Genomic DNA, 14566 nt, shown 5'->3' on the forward strand with positions numbered 1-14566 from the left:
GGGGACCTGCTGGTCTGGCAGTGCTTAGAAATACTGGGGAGCACAGTGCACTTGGACTCATGTTGGGCTAGGAGGCTTTCCAGAAAGAGACTAAAAAGCAGCTGGTACTAATGCAGAAAAAGAACCATTTTATTTTGAACAGTGGGTTGAATTTTTTTTTTAAATTTTGTATTGTTTGGAGCTTTGGGGTGGTTTTTATTAGCCTCTCTCTCTCTTACTGTTTAGGAATTTGAATGTCTCCGTTGCTGCATTGATAATGTGAGAGGGTTGAATTAGACTAGTGTTTCCCAGACTTCAAGCCCTATAGGAATTACCTCAGGATCTTGTTACCAACGCAGATTCTGAATCTGATGGTCTGGGGTAGAGCCTGGGCGCCTGGATTTGCAACAAGCAATAACAAAGATAATCACGAAGGTTTCTTCTCTCTTCAGAGTCTCATCTTTCAGACTTAAGATTTTTGTAAAATAAGAGAAGACAGAATTCTTGTACTTCACTCATTCAACATACAGTTTTATTTCATGACTGGTAGATGAGCCAGTAGCTATAGGTAAAGTTCACCAAAGCACATTATTAATTAAGTAGCTCTGCCAGGCATTATAGTTCCAGAAAATTAAGCCATCCTCTCTTCTTCCATATAGGTTTGATTGGGCCACATGCATCTTATTATCTTAACATATTCTCATTTTTAGAATCTTTTATTATAATTTAGTTAGCTATCAAATTGAACAGTACACTGAAATATGAGGTGTGTTTTTATGATGACACTAAACATCTTTTTTTGGAATGATATTGACATATACTTGCTCAAATAAATGAGCTTTCCTAACCTTACTGAATCACTGGTCATATAAAACAGTATCCGTGACTGTGTTACAAGTACAGTATAGCAGTGAGTTTTTATTTGTTCATGTTTTTGACTGTGACATCCATTAACTTGACATTCTGTATAACGATTGTTGTTTAAGAAATTATGATAGAAATGAGGATTGGCAGGAATGAGTAGGTATGGGAAGAAGACATGAGTAGGAGAGATTTTATAAATTCCAAGATGCAAGGCACTCTCCTTAAAATTGTTAACAAAAGAGATATTACCAGTGAATACGGTTCCCTGAATTTAAGACACCTTTAAAGGCTTGATCTTTTGGGGCTCTATGAAGACCATTTAGTGTAATGGAACAGGTCATCAAGACTGGTTCCACTCACCAGGCTTTCACTCGAATTGGGTTTCATTACAACAGTTCTGTTCATCGTATCCTAAAGACATAGCAAGCTCATCACCAGTGCATGATCAAGAAAGAGTCACTGCATTTCATGGAAGTGAAATTCTAATAACTACAGTTCTGTTGTAAAGAATGGTCATTTATTAGCTTAAGTAAAATCCTAGGCATTTCTTAAAGGCACCAGTATTCTAAAATGTTAAATTGCTGCTGCTAAGTGCAGTCAGTATTGCTGAAAAAAAAAGCACCAAAAAACTGACACCATCATTCATTGGCTTCTAAAGACTTAGGGAAGCTATAACTTTATAACAAGAATGTCTCTCCGTTGTCTTTAATTTCAACAACAGCTTGTTTGGGTAGAATATTCTCAGCGTATTTTTTCTTACCCTCAACACTTGATGGTGATCCACTGTTTCTTGACATTTATTGTGAGTGTAGAGAAGTCTGAGAACAATCTTGCTTTCCACCCCTTATATGAAAGTGACAGTTTCCTGCATGGTTATCTGAAAAATTCTTCGTTTATTCTTCAAATTTAGTAATTTAAACCAGGATTTGTTTTAATGTTGATAGTATTTTTTATAAGCTCATCCATGAAACAGTGTGTTCCTTCAGTCTGGAGATTCAGTTCCTTTTTCCCTTGCTGGAGTATTTCCCGAATTCTATTTCTGAATAATTTTTCTGTTCCACGTGTCGGCATCTGAACTTGAGGCACAATTTTTATGTCGGATTGTCTTAGTCTTCCGTGTTTATCATGTACATTGCAGTTGATTTACTCTTTTCCCCTCAGCCGTGCAGTTGATTATTGAAGCCCTCATCTCTACACCATCGATTGGCCTTTCAGTCCTGTTGATCCTATTTCCTGCCATTTCTAGTTATTTATTAGATTTGTAGAAATTATATTGGTACTCAATTTTTTTTCGTAGCTCTATAATCTCACCTCTTTCTTCTAAAAACTCATCATTGAATTCTATTATTAAATTTCTGTCCTTAAGGGGCGCCTGGATGGCTCCGTTGGCTGAGCATCTGACTCTTTTTTTCAGCTCAGATCAGGATCTCAGGGTCATGAGATCAAGGCCCACGTCAGGCTCTGCACTCAGCACAGTCAGCTTGAGAGCCTCTCCCTCTGCCCCTCCACCCACTCACACCGTACTTTCTCTCTCTCTAAAATAAATAAAATCTTTAAGCTTACGTTCTTAAGTTCTGTAGTGTAAAGTACTTACAGGGAGTCTGCTTCCGATTGCTTTTTCTTCCAGATCAAGGTCTTTGTCATTTGGATGCTGTATTTTTTAAAACAAGTTTATTGTAAAATAAAACATATAGGAAAGTATGTAAAATTCAAATACAATTTAAAAATTGATTACGCATAAATATATGTAAATCTCTGTAATCCCTACCACATCAAGATATATTAATGGTAGTCCAGAAATTCCACATATTTCCCTTGCTTGTCATTATGCCCCAGTTTCACACAATAGTTAATGACTGTGGTCACTTTATAGTTATCTTTTTAATGCTTTTCTTTATAATCTTACCACCCGTATATATAATTTTGTATAATGCATTTGGATTTTGCCTGCCTTTGGACTTTATGTAATCAGACCATATTGTGTGTATTCTTTTGTGACTTGTTCTTTTTTTCCAGTATTTTATTTGTACAATTCATCCATGTTTTTCATGTATCTGTTTGTTTTCCTTACTATATAGTATTTCATTATTAATCAAGGTTCTCCAAGGAAACAGAACGAGTAGGATGTGTGTGTATATACACATAGAGAAGATTTGTCATAAGCAATTGACTTATGTGGTCATGGGGACCGGCAAATCTAAATCTGCAGTCCGGGCTAGTAGGCTTGAGACTTAGGAGGATCGATGTTGCAGATAAATCCAAAGGCAGTCTGCTGGAGAATCCCTTCTTGCTGAGTGAGGCCAATCTTTATTCTGTTTGGGCCTTGAACTGATTGGATGAGGCCCACCCAATTAGATCAGTCTGTTTATGCAAAGTACACTGACTTAAATGTTAATCTCATCTAAAAACACCCTTCAAGCTGATGTATAAAATTAACCATCACAGTATGTGTATTACATTTTTTCCTGTTTTACTGGGGATATGTGGTTTTTAGCTTTAGGCATTTAAGAACATTACTGTTAGAGTGTGAGTTTACGTGTGTATGTGTCTCCCACTTCACACAGTCATATTGTCTAGGACATTATCTAGGAGTAGCATTGCTATGTCATAGGGAATGCATATATTCAACTTTACTAGGTAATATAAACCCTTTTGTTAAACAGTCTGCCAGGTGCTGGTTGTATTAGGTGCTGGTACATGGTAATGTCAGACTTGTTAGGTTTTACCAATCTGAAGATTTAATTTGCATTTACTGAACTACTCACTGAGTACCTTTTCATGTTTACCTTCTTGGTGTGAGCCTATTTTAATTGTCCATTGTATAAACTTGTATCCTTCAACTTTGATGAATTTTATCTTTGTGGATTTCTTCCCCTTCTATTTTCTCTGTTCTCTGTTTTTAGAGCTCTTCTTATTTAGATGTTGGACTTCTTGGATTGATTATCTTATTTGTTCTCTATTTTCCATCTTATTGCTCTTCTTGAAAGTTTTCTCAACTTTATCTTTCATTTTTCTCTTTAAAAGTTCTCATTTATGCTATATTCATTTTTTTCTATGCATTCTATATTGCTGTTTTATAGCAGCCAAGTACTTCCCCTTCAGTTTTCTCTCATTCTGTTTATCTCTCTTTGTCCTTCCTAAGAGAGTCTTTCCTCAGATGTCAGGTGGTCCTTGGCTAACTGTTTGTATTTAAGTTTACTTGGCATTCAAAAGCTTACTGGTAGTTCTGAAAGCTTGAAAAAAACCAGCCAAGTAGAGGGTGATGTTTCTATTCTTGAGCCTTTTCAGTGGGGTGGATCAGATTTCCCAGAGCAGAATCTTCCAGTCTCCTATCATGAAAAGTGCAACCCTTTTGAGAATCTGGCAGCGAAGCAAGATGGGGGATTCAGTCTTCAATATTTAGAACTTCACTTAATTTTCAGTATAGCACCTCTCCCTTCGACTCTGTCTGGTGTCGTTTTACCCTTGTCCTTGTTTTACCCTATGCAGAAAGCAAGACTTAAGTCTTCCACCAGCGTGGGGACAGGGGTGGCACTGGAGACGGGATTGGGAAAGGTTGGGGGGAGTATCTTCCTGCTCCTTAAGCAGGCCTTCAACTCATTCTTCTGTATCGGTTCCACCTTCCAGAGCTGGCCTGGTGCCACCTTTGGAGGTTTAGTTGGGCACATTGGCTTGCTTCGTTCCCTGAAGATGATTTACTGTGCCAGGGGAATATCATCGTGAGTTCACATAGTTTAATACTTTTGCCCCATTCCACCATCCAAAATTATAGGATCAAATAGACAAACATAGTATCCTAACAAAGGTTTTTGATGGAGAAGATATTTTTAAATCGTATATAGCTATGTTCTCTCTTCCTAAGCCTTTCATTTTTTAGTATTTAACTCAGTGCCTCATCGTATTCTTGTCTCTGTTTTAACCTTTCTTTCAAGGGTGTATTTACGATTAAATTTATGAGATTCTTGTATTTCATCATTAGAGTGGTGTCTCTGACTTTGGTAAACAATATACAAATATGTATGACAAATAAAATTGTTCTTGCATGTTGGTTTCTGGAAATAGTTCTAACATTTTATTGTTAATTTAGACAAGTGTGTTGTATATATTTCTTTGTTAAGAGAAAACATCTGTTAGCTTGGAGCTTTCCTTTGAAGAGATATTTTCAAATACTTTGACCTCAAATCAGAACTAATTCTTGGTTTTAGAAGAAGTAAAGTAAAATCCCAAAGGCTATTCCTTTTACATATTTTCATCACTTTGTACCTCTAGACTGAATTTTTTTAGTACAATTTACTTCTAAAAAAATAGAAAGGATGGTATTAAGGGTTTTGTTCACTGTTTAAAGCTAGTTGTTGGAATTATATATTTTGAAATTCATCTGAATGCAACTGGGCACAGCATTAAACAGCTTTTTAAAACATGAAAACCCAAACCTGAAATCACTGGAGAAAAAGACATTTCTAGAAAGTGGTAATTATGTTCTACAACAGTAACAGTTCAAAGCAGATTATCCCAGTCTCTTTTTTCTATTTGTTAACTACAGTACCACTTTGGAGAAAATGAATTTTGTTGAACTCTAACTAGGTGAGAGTTGGTCCTATACAACTTCAAATATGTTCACCAAAGAGGGAACAGCTATAAAAAAGCAAGGGCAGATGCAGGTAATTAATATAAGAAAAGAGGAAAAGAATGACTTTCCAATAAAAATGGAAGAAAATGGTTTAGCTTCAATAGTTTTTACAAATCAGTGCTCTGTAGTGTGGAATTCAGCCCTTGTCACCAGATCCATTTAACATGTCCTGCCTTTGGTAGGACTACGTTGACTGACCTTTTGCTTCTGAACCGAGAGACCTGCCTCGCACGCCACAGTATGAAGACTCATGGCTTCTCCCTTCTCCCCTCTTTGTATTCTGCTGTAGTTCCACTCTGTTCAGCCAGGTGGTGTAAACTTATTCAGGGACATCTGAAGAAATCACAGAGAGCTCCTCCATGCCTTGTGCTGACTATGAGATCAACAAGTGCGGACATGGTCCTGTACACGTCATTTGTATTAGCGGTTATTTATGCAGCCCCTTCGATGCATATTTAGTCTCTTTTCTGTTTTACTTTATTGTTTGATACCTGTTCTGTCATTCTCTGCAGAGGCCTACCTAACAGAGAGGGAGAAAGGGTACTACCATTCATTGAACCTAGTATGTACTTAGCTCTGACTTGAATATGCTTATGTAATCCTCACAACCATGTGGAGAAAAGTGATGTTATTCCTGTTCTCTAGATGCAGAATCTGAAGAATGAAATTCTCAAATCACTCAGCTAGAGTGACAGTCCCAGGATTTAAACTTATTTTGTCTGATCCCAAAACCTAAGGTTTTGTATTAAAAACACGGGACCCCACACTTGGCTTTCCCTGGTCAAACCCTATTTCAAGATGCAAAGGTGCTTTTGTACTTGGTCATAAGCAGTAGCTCGGAAACCTTATTAAGCAGTGAGTTCATTCATTTTCATAGTGGGAGAGAGACGTTGGATTCACTTGCTTTCATGAACCACTGCACAGAAATGTAACTTTTCCATATAAGACCAAGGCTATACACATTTTTACAGTCATTTTTTAGAAATCAAACTAAAGATGAACTCTTTAAAATTCAGCGTTTTGGGGCATCTGGATGGCTCAGTTGGTAGAACATATGACTCTTGATCTTGGGGTCATGAGTTCGAGCCCCACATTGGGGGTAGAGTTTACTTTAAAAAAAAAAAAAACTAAAACAGACTTTTGAAAATAAATAAAATTCAGCGCTTCATCTTGTGTTTGTATTGACTCGTTTTATGTATATCTGTTTCCTACTGAGGTAATCAAGGGAACAGGAACTTTATTATGAACCACCTAACATTTAACAGAGTTCCTGCATGTGTTGTTAAATGTTGCATAAATGACAGTCTGTAAGTGGTAAACTTTTACAAGGAAGGATTCTTTCTTTGCCCTTGGATTTGGCATACTCTCCTTTTATGGCTCTTTTTGTAGAAGAGACATATCCATTCCCCATCCTCCTCAAAGATTTTCTATCATGCCTTTCAAATCAAAGAAGAGAAGACTCTGTCGGTCTATGCTATGATGCTGTTCTTTATGTAACTTCCAAAGTGAAAGAGAGGGCGGTAAAGGGTAGACAAAGTAATGCCATTTTCTTTAAAAATAAATCACAATTCCAAAATGGAAATTCATTTTCTTGTTCTTTGAGGTTAAGTTTTAAACAACCGATATTATGAGTTATTTTTGTTATCTGATCACCTTCATTAAGACTTGAAGTTTGATTGGACTGGAAGGCGCAGGAGGCATTGGGAATTGTGCGTAGGGTCTCTTGAAGTTGCTATGGTAAGAGAAAAGGGCAAACTGACTTAGTCTTTTTTGCCCAATACCTATAGGTAGCCAGGAAATCCTCTCCTTGGCTGGGGTAGGAATAGACCCATTGTGAAGCACCCTAGATTTCTCTGCTCTTTTAATCCAGTCCAAATGAGGTCAAGCCAGCCATCTTCCCTTCTGCCTGACATTCCCATACTGCTCAGATTTTAGAAGAAGTTCGAGTAACAAATGCCTGCCACCACTGCTTGGATAATCTTTAAGTGTCATATGCACTGTAAAATCATAAACCCCTGAAGGAGTAAAATGGTCTAATCTTTCATTGAAATGCCTCTGAATACAATTGAAATATCAAAGGACTTCATGTTAAACAGTGTTGAGTGATTATTGTAAGAATCTTCTAAAAATTATGAAATGGCTTTCCATGTTTATTTCTCAAAAGCAGATAACATATAGCAAAAAGGAAATTATAAAAGCAGTATATTAAACTGAAAAAACCTTTTATAGTTAATTTTGGTGTAGAAATTTTACTTTCCAATTTTTTAGACTTACAATGAAAATTTACTCAGGAGAAATATGTCTGTAACTTTACAGGAAAATGGAGAAGGGGAAATTGTAATTATATGGATCATTCACTTGAGTATAAATCAAAATATAATTGCTTTTAAAGAACCAAAAGGTGGATAAATTTTATTTTAGTAGAAGGACCATCATAGATAGAATGTTGGGTTCTAGATTAAATAATTATTAAAGTTCAACTTGAACTACAGAAATAGAGATATAGACCTTTATAAAAAAAAGTTTCCTTTTTTAAGGATACGTTAAAAGTAGATTCTTAAGTTGCTAGTCCTGTCCTTCTGGACTATAACCCATACCAGAACAATATTGTTGCGTACATTTGCAGTCCTAATTAAACACTTTATTTTAGTATTAAACAGGGTATTATTTTAGTATTTTAGTTCACCTCTGTTCTGTTTTTATTGTCATTGTTCTGTGTGTTTTAAACAATGAAATTAGATATACTTTTTTTGATTTGTTTAGTTTTTAAGTACGCTCACTCCCGACTGCCTTTGGGAAACCATAATACTGGCTCTTGGTGCTTTGAGACATCAGCTTTCATAAAGTCAGGAAGCAAAATACTGAAATTATCATAAAACTAAACCATTATTCTCCAGTTTTTAAAGTATGTCGCCAAAACATGACCCAAAAGTCAGAACAGAATTTCTACAGTCCAATAGCTTATGACTTCTATGCCCTATATATACCGCAAATATTTCTTGCTTAGACTCAACAAGGAGACACAGAAAAATGCCTGTGTAACAAGGAGGAGCAAGTCATTGACCCATGGCTAGAAATCGCAAAAGTATGTTTCTGTTGTCCTCCTGCCCTACTGCATGGCTCAGGTTCTGGAATCAGTTCTACTTCCAGTGATTACTGGCATCATACTTAGGTGATCCCTAAATGGAGCTTTCCCATTAAAAGACATGAGCGCTGGGGTCTGTAGTATGTTGAATATTTTTATTGATCAACTTGAAGAGAACATGTTGATATAGAAATTTCATCTATGATGGAATTGTCCCATTGAATATAGAATGTGTTCTAATAGGATATGAGCTTTATTTTTCCTCGTTTTTCCTACAGGATAATGAAGTGGTTTAAAAAGATAAACAAGAACATTTTTTTCCTTCTAGAAGAGACATGCTTCTGGCTAGTTATCCCTAGTTGTTGCAAGTTCATTCTTTGTGTTCAAAAGTTTTATTTTCTATAATTCCAGACGAATCATAGAGATTAGCCACAGTTTATTTAACAAAGAAGACACACACAAACAAAGCAATAGTTTTTTGGGTTTTTTTTTTTTTTTTTGGTTCTTTTTTTTTTTTTTTTTTTTTCAGAAAGAATTCACTTACTTACTTTTCTTAAAAACATCTTTCCCATTTCATTGAGGCAGATTTGGAAGTCAAACCAGAAACTTCAGGCTGTACTACGATGGAAAGCACTTTGTTGGGGAGAAGCGCTTTGAGTCCATCCACGATCTGGTGACTGATGGATTGATTACTCTCTATATTGAAACCAAGGCAGCAGAATACATTGCCAAGATGACGATAAACCCAATTTATGAGCACATAGGATACACAACCTTAAACAGAGAGCCAGCATACCAAAAACATATGCCAGTCCTGAAAGAGACACATGATGAGAGAGATTCTACAGGCCAGGATGGGGTGTCAGAGAAAAGGGTAAGCTACCATGAAACCACACTTGATCTTCTTCTGTTCGGGGTCCGTATGAAAAAGCCATGACTGCCAGAAGAGGGCGGCTCCACAGAGCTTTGAAAAAGATGTGCATTTTCCCTGATGTCTCATTTCGGTGGTGCTGAGCTTTGCATATATCTAATTCTTGTTTTTACGTCAGGTGTATGTTTGTGTTCCATATTATTTCCTATTTCATCAGTTTCATGGCTTCAAAACTATGTTGAAAAAAATGTCCCCTAATAAAAAATAAAGTTCAGGGCTTTGGTCAGAAGCATAACTGTGGTCAAGAAAAGATAGCTGTAGTGCATGAGAAGTTGAGGAGGTCGCATAGTCTATCAAAACGACTTTTTCTCTCCCTTTGGAAATAGTTCTGTTCTTTAACAAAATGATATATATCCATACTTTGAAATACATAGGATAAAATTCAGTCTAGCGGTAACTATTATACTGTTTTGAGAATCAGTCATTCCTGAGTAACAGGAGTGTTTATCTCTTTATGGACTCTTAAGAAGGGACTTGAATCAGAAAGATTTATTTTAATTATAAAAGACAATTTAAGTTTTTCATTTGGTGTATCTTGTAATATATTTAAAGTTAACGTTAGAAGTTTCAGTTCCTTGGCATTAATATTATTTTGCTTTGAAAATTGTCCCTAGCTGCCTCCTTATCCCCAAAGAGTGAGAGAATTTCCTGATGTTTTATATTGTGTGGGATGTAGGTGAGAGAATTTCGTGTGTTCTGATTGGAGTTGTGTTAATCCATTCTTACATTTCTGAGACTCTCGGTTGCCATGTTAAGGAAATGCAGTATTCCCTAGGGATTTGAGCTTGGCTTGTGTCACCAAATAGATTTGTGTGCAAATTCTGCTATTTTACCTGTTGTGTGAACTACTTCATGTCACTTAATTTCTCTGTGCTTTGATGTTGTTTGCAAAATTGTAGTAATAATCAAGTTGTGAGAATTGATTGAAGGAGATAGTATGTGTAAAGTAATCAAACAGTAGCTGGCACATAATAAGCACTCGAGTTTGGTGGTAATATTATTTTAACAGCTATATTACCTCAGGGTAGTATCCTAAAATACTTCCAGTGTCTTAAAGTATTTAGGTACAGAATGGAAATCTGTAATCTAAAATGTTCATTGTCGAGCCGAAATTTTAGTTTTTGGCAAATCTAACTCAAAGTGGCACTTTGCGGCTACAGAGAAACCAACATGTGAAATTATAGATTGTAGAAAATGGTTCTCATATATTCGTATTTGTTAGGAACGCAGATCTTTTTCGGAAGTAACCAAAATTTAAAATCCTAAAAGCATGCTGTATTTAATATTGTTCTTTTCACTCTCTAATTCCCATTTTCTCACTTTTGGTTATTTTCCATTTGTGGCATTTTTCAGTAATGCTTGTATTTAAATATCTCTAATACTGAAAATATATTTTATGCAGCTGTGATAGAATATTCTAAGTCAACATTCTTGAAATATTTTTACAGTGTGTGCATGCGGGTTTTTTAGAGTTGATCAGCCTAATGATAACCTTCACTAATGTGTTCTGGATGTACTTTTCAACATCAAGAGACTTCAGCTAAAGATACTTAGCTACTTCCCATTGGGCTAGTCATTTAAACCTCATAGGGTCTTGGTTGTCCCTCCTACAAAGAGAAAATAGTATTCACAAGGAAAGACACTGAGGTAGATAAGGCCTAGAGGACCCTTTTCAGCTCTAGGATCCCTGATTCCCCGTGTATTCTGGCAACATTACATATGTTACATTGCCTGGATGGTCTTGTGCTGATGACCAGTGATAGCCACATAGAATAGCTGGCACTGGAAACTAGTTCTCCCAGCAGTACATAATGAAGAATCATTTTAAAAATTACTCTTTGCTTTAAATTGCATGCATCTTAAATCTAGTTGGCTTAAAATCTACTCACTCAAAAATAGATTTATTTTATTTATAGGTGTCATCCAACAGGACAGGGATGATGACCTGTTCAAGAGCTTGAAACATTGATTCCCTGTCACAGTTGATGACATTTGTAAGTAAAGACAATCATGTTTAATTGATTTAAAATATCTCTTGCCACAAGTATGGTTTAATAAATATTTTACTGGGTCCTGAATAGCTAACCCCCCCCCCCACCCATGAGGGGTTTGCCTTTTCCTCAGAGGCAAAAAAGTTGATGTTGCAGGAGTTAGTATGCTGCTGTGGAAAGGTTTCTGGTATCGGACTTAAGAGCTAGGTTCGAGTTCTACAGGAATTGATTTCATGTGGGCAGATTGCTTCACTTCTCCTTTAACAAGAGGGCTTTGGACTAGATGATCTCCGAGATGTGGTTCTTGTTACAGTCTGTGCTCCTTCAAGGAGTGTAGGTGTTGTACGAGAGAGAGAACATGGTAGTAGAGACAGCACTGAAGTTGGTCTTGAAAGAGGAGATCTGTTTTTAGTTTATCCACCAACTAATTGTATCATTTTGGGACAATCCTCAGCCTGTCTGGACTTCAGATTCTTCATAGATAAGGGGTTTTCTAAAAGACAGTAATTTTACAAGATTTTCATTATAAATACGTGCTGCAAAAAGGGCTCTGTGCTCAAATAGGTTTGATTAAAAAAAACAATTTTTTTTTAACTTATGTATTTCTTTTCTTTGGGCTTCTGAGTTTCGCTAATAACCTAATACGTATTACGACTCTCCGAGAGTGTTCCCGAACTCATCTGGATCACCCCACCACTATTCAGAAAATTATTTAGGAAAATCATGTTTCACAAAATCCACTTGGGGAAATTCTGAACCAGATGATCTCTTAAGGTCTTCCCTTGTTCTAAAATCGAGGGATAAGAATTCCATGTGTGTTTTTTTTTTCAGTCCTTAAGGTGTAAGTTGAGCATCTGAGCTTTGTGGAAGGTTGTCAGGGTGGTTTTATGGCCATAAAGTTTTTTGCCACAGGAAGTGAATCCTGAAGGTTCTTAGCTGTCCCTCAGAAATTTCGTGGCCTGTTTTGATGGGGGGAAGATTCTTTTTCTGATTGACATCTATGTCATTTTTTCATTAACTGTTAAGTTGCTTCTCCAGCTTGAAAGAGCAATCAGAAACTTACATTTTTTTTTTCGAAAAACATTGAAAGAAATTTAATCGTGAAGTTGTAGCATGTTGAAAAGCCAGACTTCCTTCTCTTCTAAAATGGCTTAACTTTAGCATCCAGACTGGCCGTGAGCCCCGCTTTTATTAGTGGCTTTTAAAAAATTTATCTTGAAACTGTATTGGAATAGTTCCCTTTTCCAAGTAGTAAATATAGTATGTTCACTTCAACAGATACTGGACCAATGGCTGAATGCAACAATTTTTATGATGATTTTATACTAATTATTAACATAATTTAAAATTTTCCAAAGCCGTGCTTTAAAAAAATGTCTCATAACTGTCAATAATATAAGGTGTAAAATATATAATTTGCATTTCAGAAACTGTGCTATGAGTCAGAACTCTGAATCTAGCCAGAACCTCTTTACTTTTGGATTTAGTCTTCTAAGCCCCAAAACTTTCTCACATGTTGGAATGACCTGCAATGGCAGGGGTGTGCAGAATCCATTCGTTGGTTTTAAGGAACTGCACCAAGCCAAATCACCTATATGTGTCTGTGTGTGTGTATGTAGTTTTTTCTTCCCCTTGAAGTTTGGGATGGTTGCAGTGCTTGGCATACTGTCATATTAATTTATTCTTAAGGAATTTCTTTTACATTTAAATTCCACTTTTTAAAGACTTTTTTGAGGATCACCAGACTGCGTATGTATTTGAAAAGCCTTGTGAAGTTTGAAGTTGAAATGTAATCAGGGCCCTGCCAAAAAATTGCCATAACTCCTGGAGTTCTTTGGGTACCTCCATAAAGTGATGGGACTCGATGTCCCCAGAGATGCTGAACAGGGCGCAGTTGGTCCGGTCTCTAATTGTCTTATTCTCCCACAAAGCAACTCTTCTAAATGTTTTTAATTTGCTTAAAATATACATAGATATATAGTAAGTTAATTGTATCCATATAATCTCAGTGTAGAAATCAGCAGGAAAGCCGTACTTAAATTTAATCATTACTAAAGTAACAATATCAGAGGAGTGGGTAGCATGAAGCAATCTACAGGAAACTCTTTGATTTCTTGATTCTGTGCTTTCTCACTTTTTAAGACCTTCTTTCCCCCTTCCTGATTCCTCCCCAACCTGTGCTCCTCTTGATCTCCTGAACGCTGCCTTTATCCACATCCATCCCTCTCTCCTCTAGTCAAATTGACATGCTCACTTTCCCCTGTGACTTGTTCAAGGTTAGGATTGGTCATTCCAGGGGCGAACAGACTCTTGGAGAGCTGCCAGATGTGCCCAGGGTCACTTCTTTGTATTAAAAAGCCAATTTAGCAATTTATAAGGAAGACTGCAATTGCCCTGCTGAACTTTTTTTTTTTTTAAGATTTTATTTATTTATTTGACAGAGAGAGAGAGACAGCCAGTGAGAGGGGGAACACAAGCAGGGGGAGTGGGAGAGGAAGAAGCAGGCTCCCAGTGGAGCAGGGAGCCTGATGTGGGGCTCGATCCCAGGACCCTGGGATCACGCCCTGGGCCGAAGGCAGACACTTAACAACTGCGCCACCCAGGTACCCCATGCCCTGCAGAACTTCCGATAGCGGGTTTGTCCTTTGTAAATATCCTTCTTAAAATTCAAGCAGAGTTATGGGGCACCTGGGTGGCACAGTTGGTTGAGCGTCCAACTCTTGGTTTTGGCTCAGGTTGTGAACAATGGGTCATGGGATCGAGCTCAGTGTAGAATCTGTTTGGGTTTCTCTCTCCCTCTCCCTCTGCCCCAAGCCCCGGTATGCTCTCTCTCGAATAAATTCATTAATTTAAAAAAAATCAAGTAGAGTTAAAAAAAAATCCTACATAGTCAGTATATAAGTATATATTAGTCTGTGTGGTCTTGAGCAAGCCCTAAATCTCTCTGGATCTCAATTCACCTCAGTCTCTAAAATGAAGACTGTGGATTCCATTACATGGTGGTTATGAGTATTCATGAAATTTTGTAAAGGGGTCTTCCTTGTATGTGATACATTATTGCCCTTTGTGATCAGAGCAATCACCAA

General features: G+C 36.9%; 1 protein-coding gene across 7 annotated transcripts in view; it reads left to right on the forward strand.

Moving 5' to 3' along the window:
• The window catches only part of CHN1 (chimerin 1), a 223818-nt gene that overhangs the window by 126989 nt on the left and 82263 nt on the right, over nt 1-14566 (forward strand). For 6 of the 7 annotated variants that reach the window (XR_005838374.1, XR_005838375.1, XR_005838376.1 and 3 more), the window contains one exon: nt 9144-9432. Coding sequence is in view for 4 of the 7 variants with exons in the window: in XM_040643705.1 (XP_040499639.1) it covers nt 9144-9432 (289 nt within the window). In the remaining 3 variants the exon portion in view is untranslated. Of the gene's footprint in view, nt 1-9143; nt 9433-11412; nt 11484-14566 lie in introns of those variants that run through there. The other variant, XM_008687154.2, reaches the window with a different exon arrangement.

The sequence above is a fragment of the Ursus maritimus genome, unplaced genomic scaffold (genome assembly GCF_017311325.1).
Source record: "Ursus maritimus isolate PB19 unplaced genomic scaffold, ASM1731132v1 scaffold_1, whole genome shotgun sequence".
NCBI classification, from domain to species: Eukaryota; Metazoa; Chordata; class Mammalia; order Carnivora; family Ursidae; genus Ursus; species Ursus maritimus.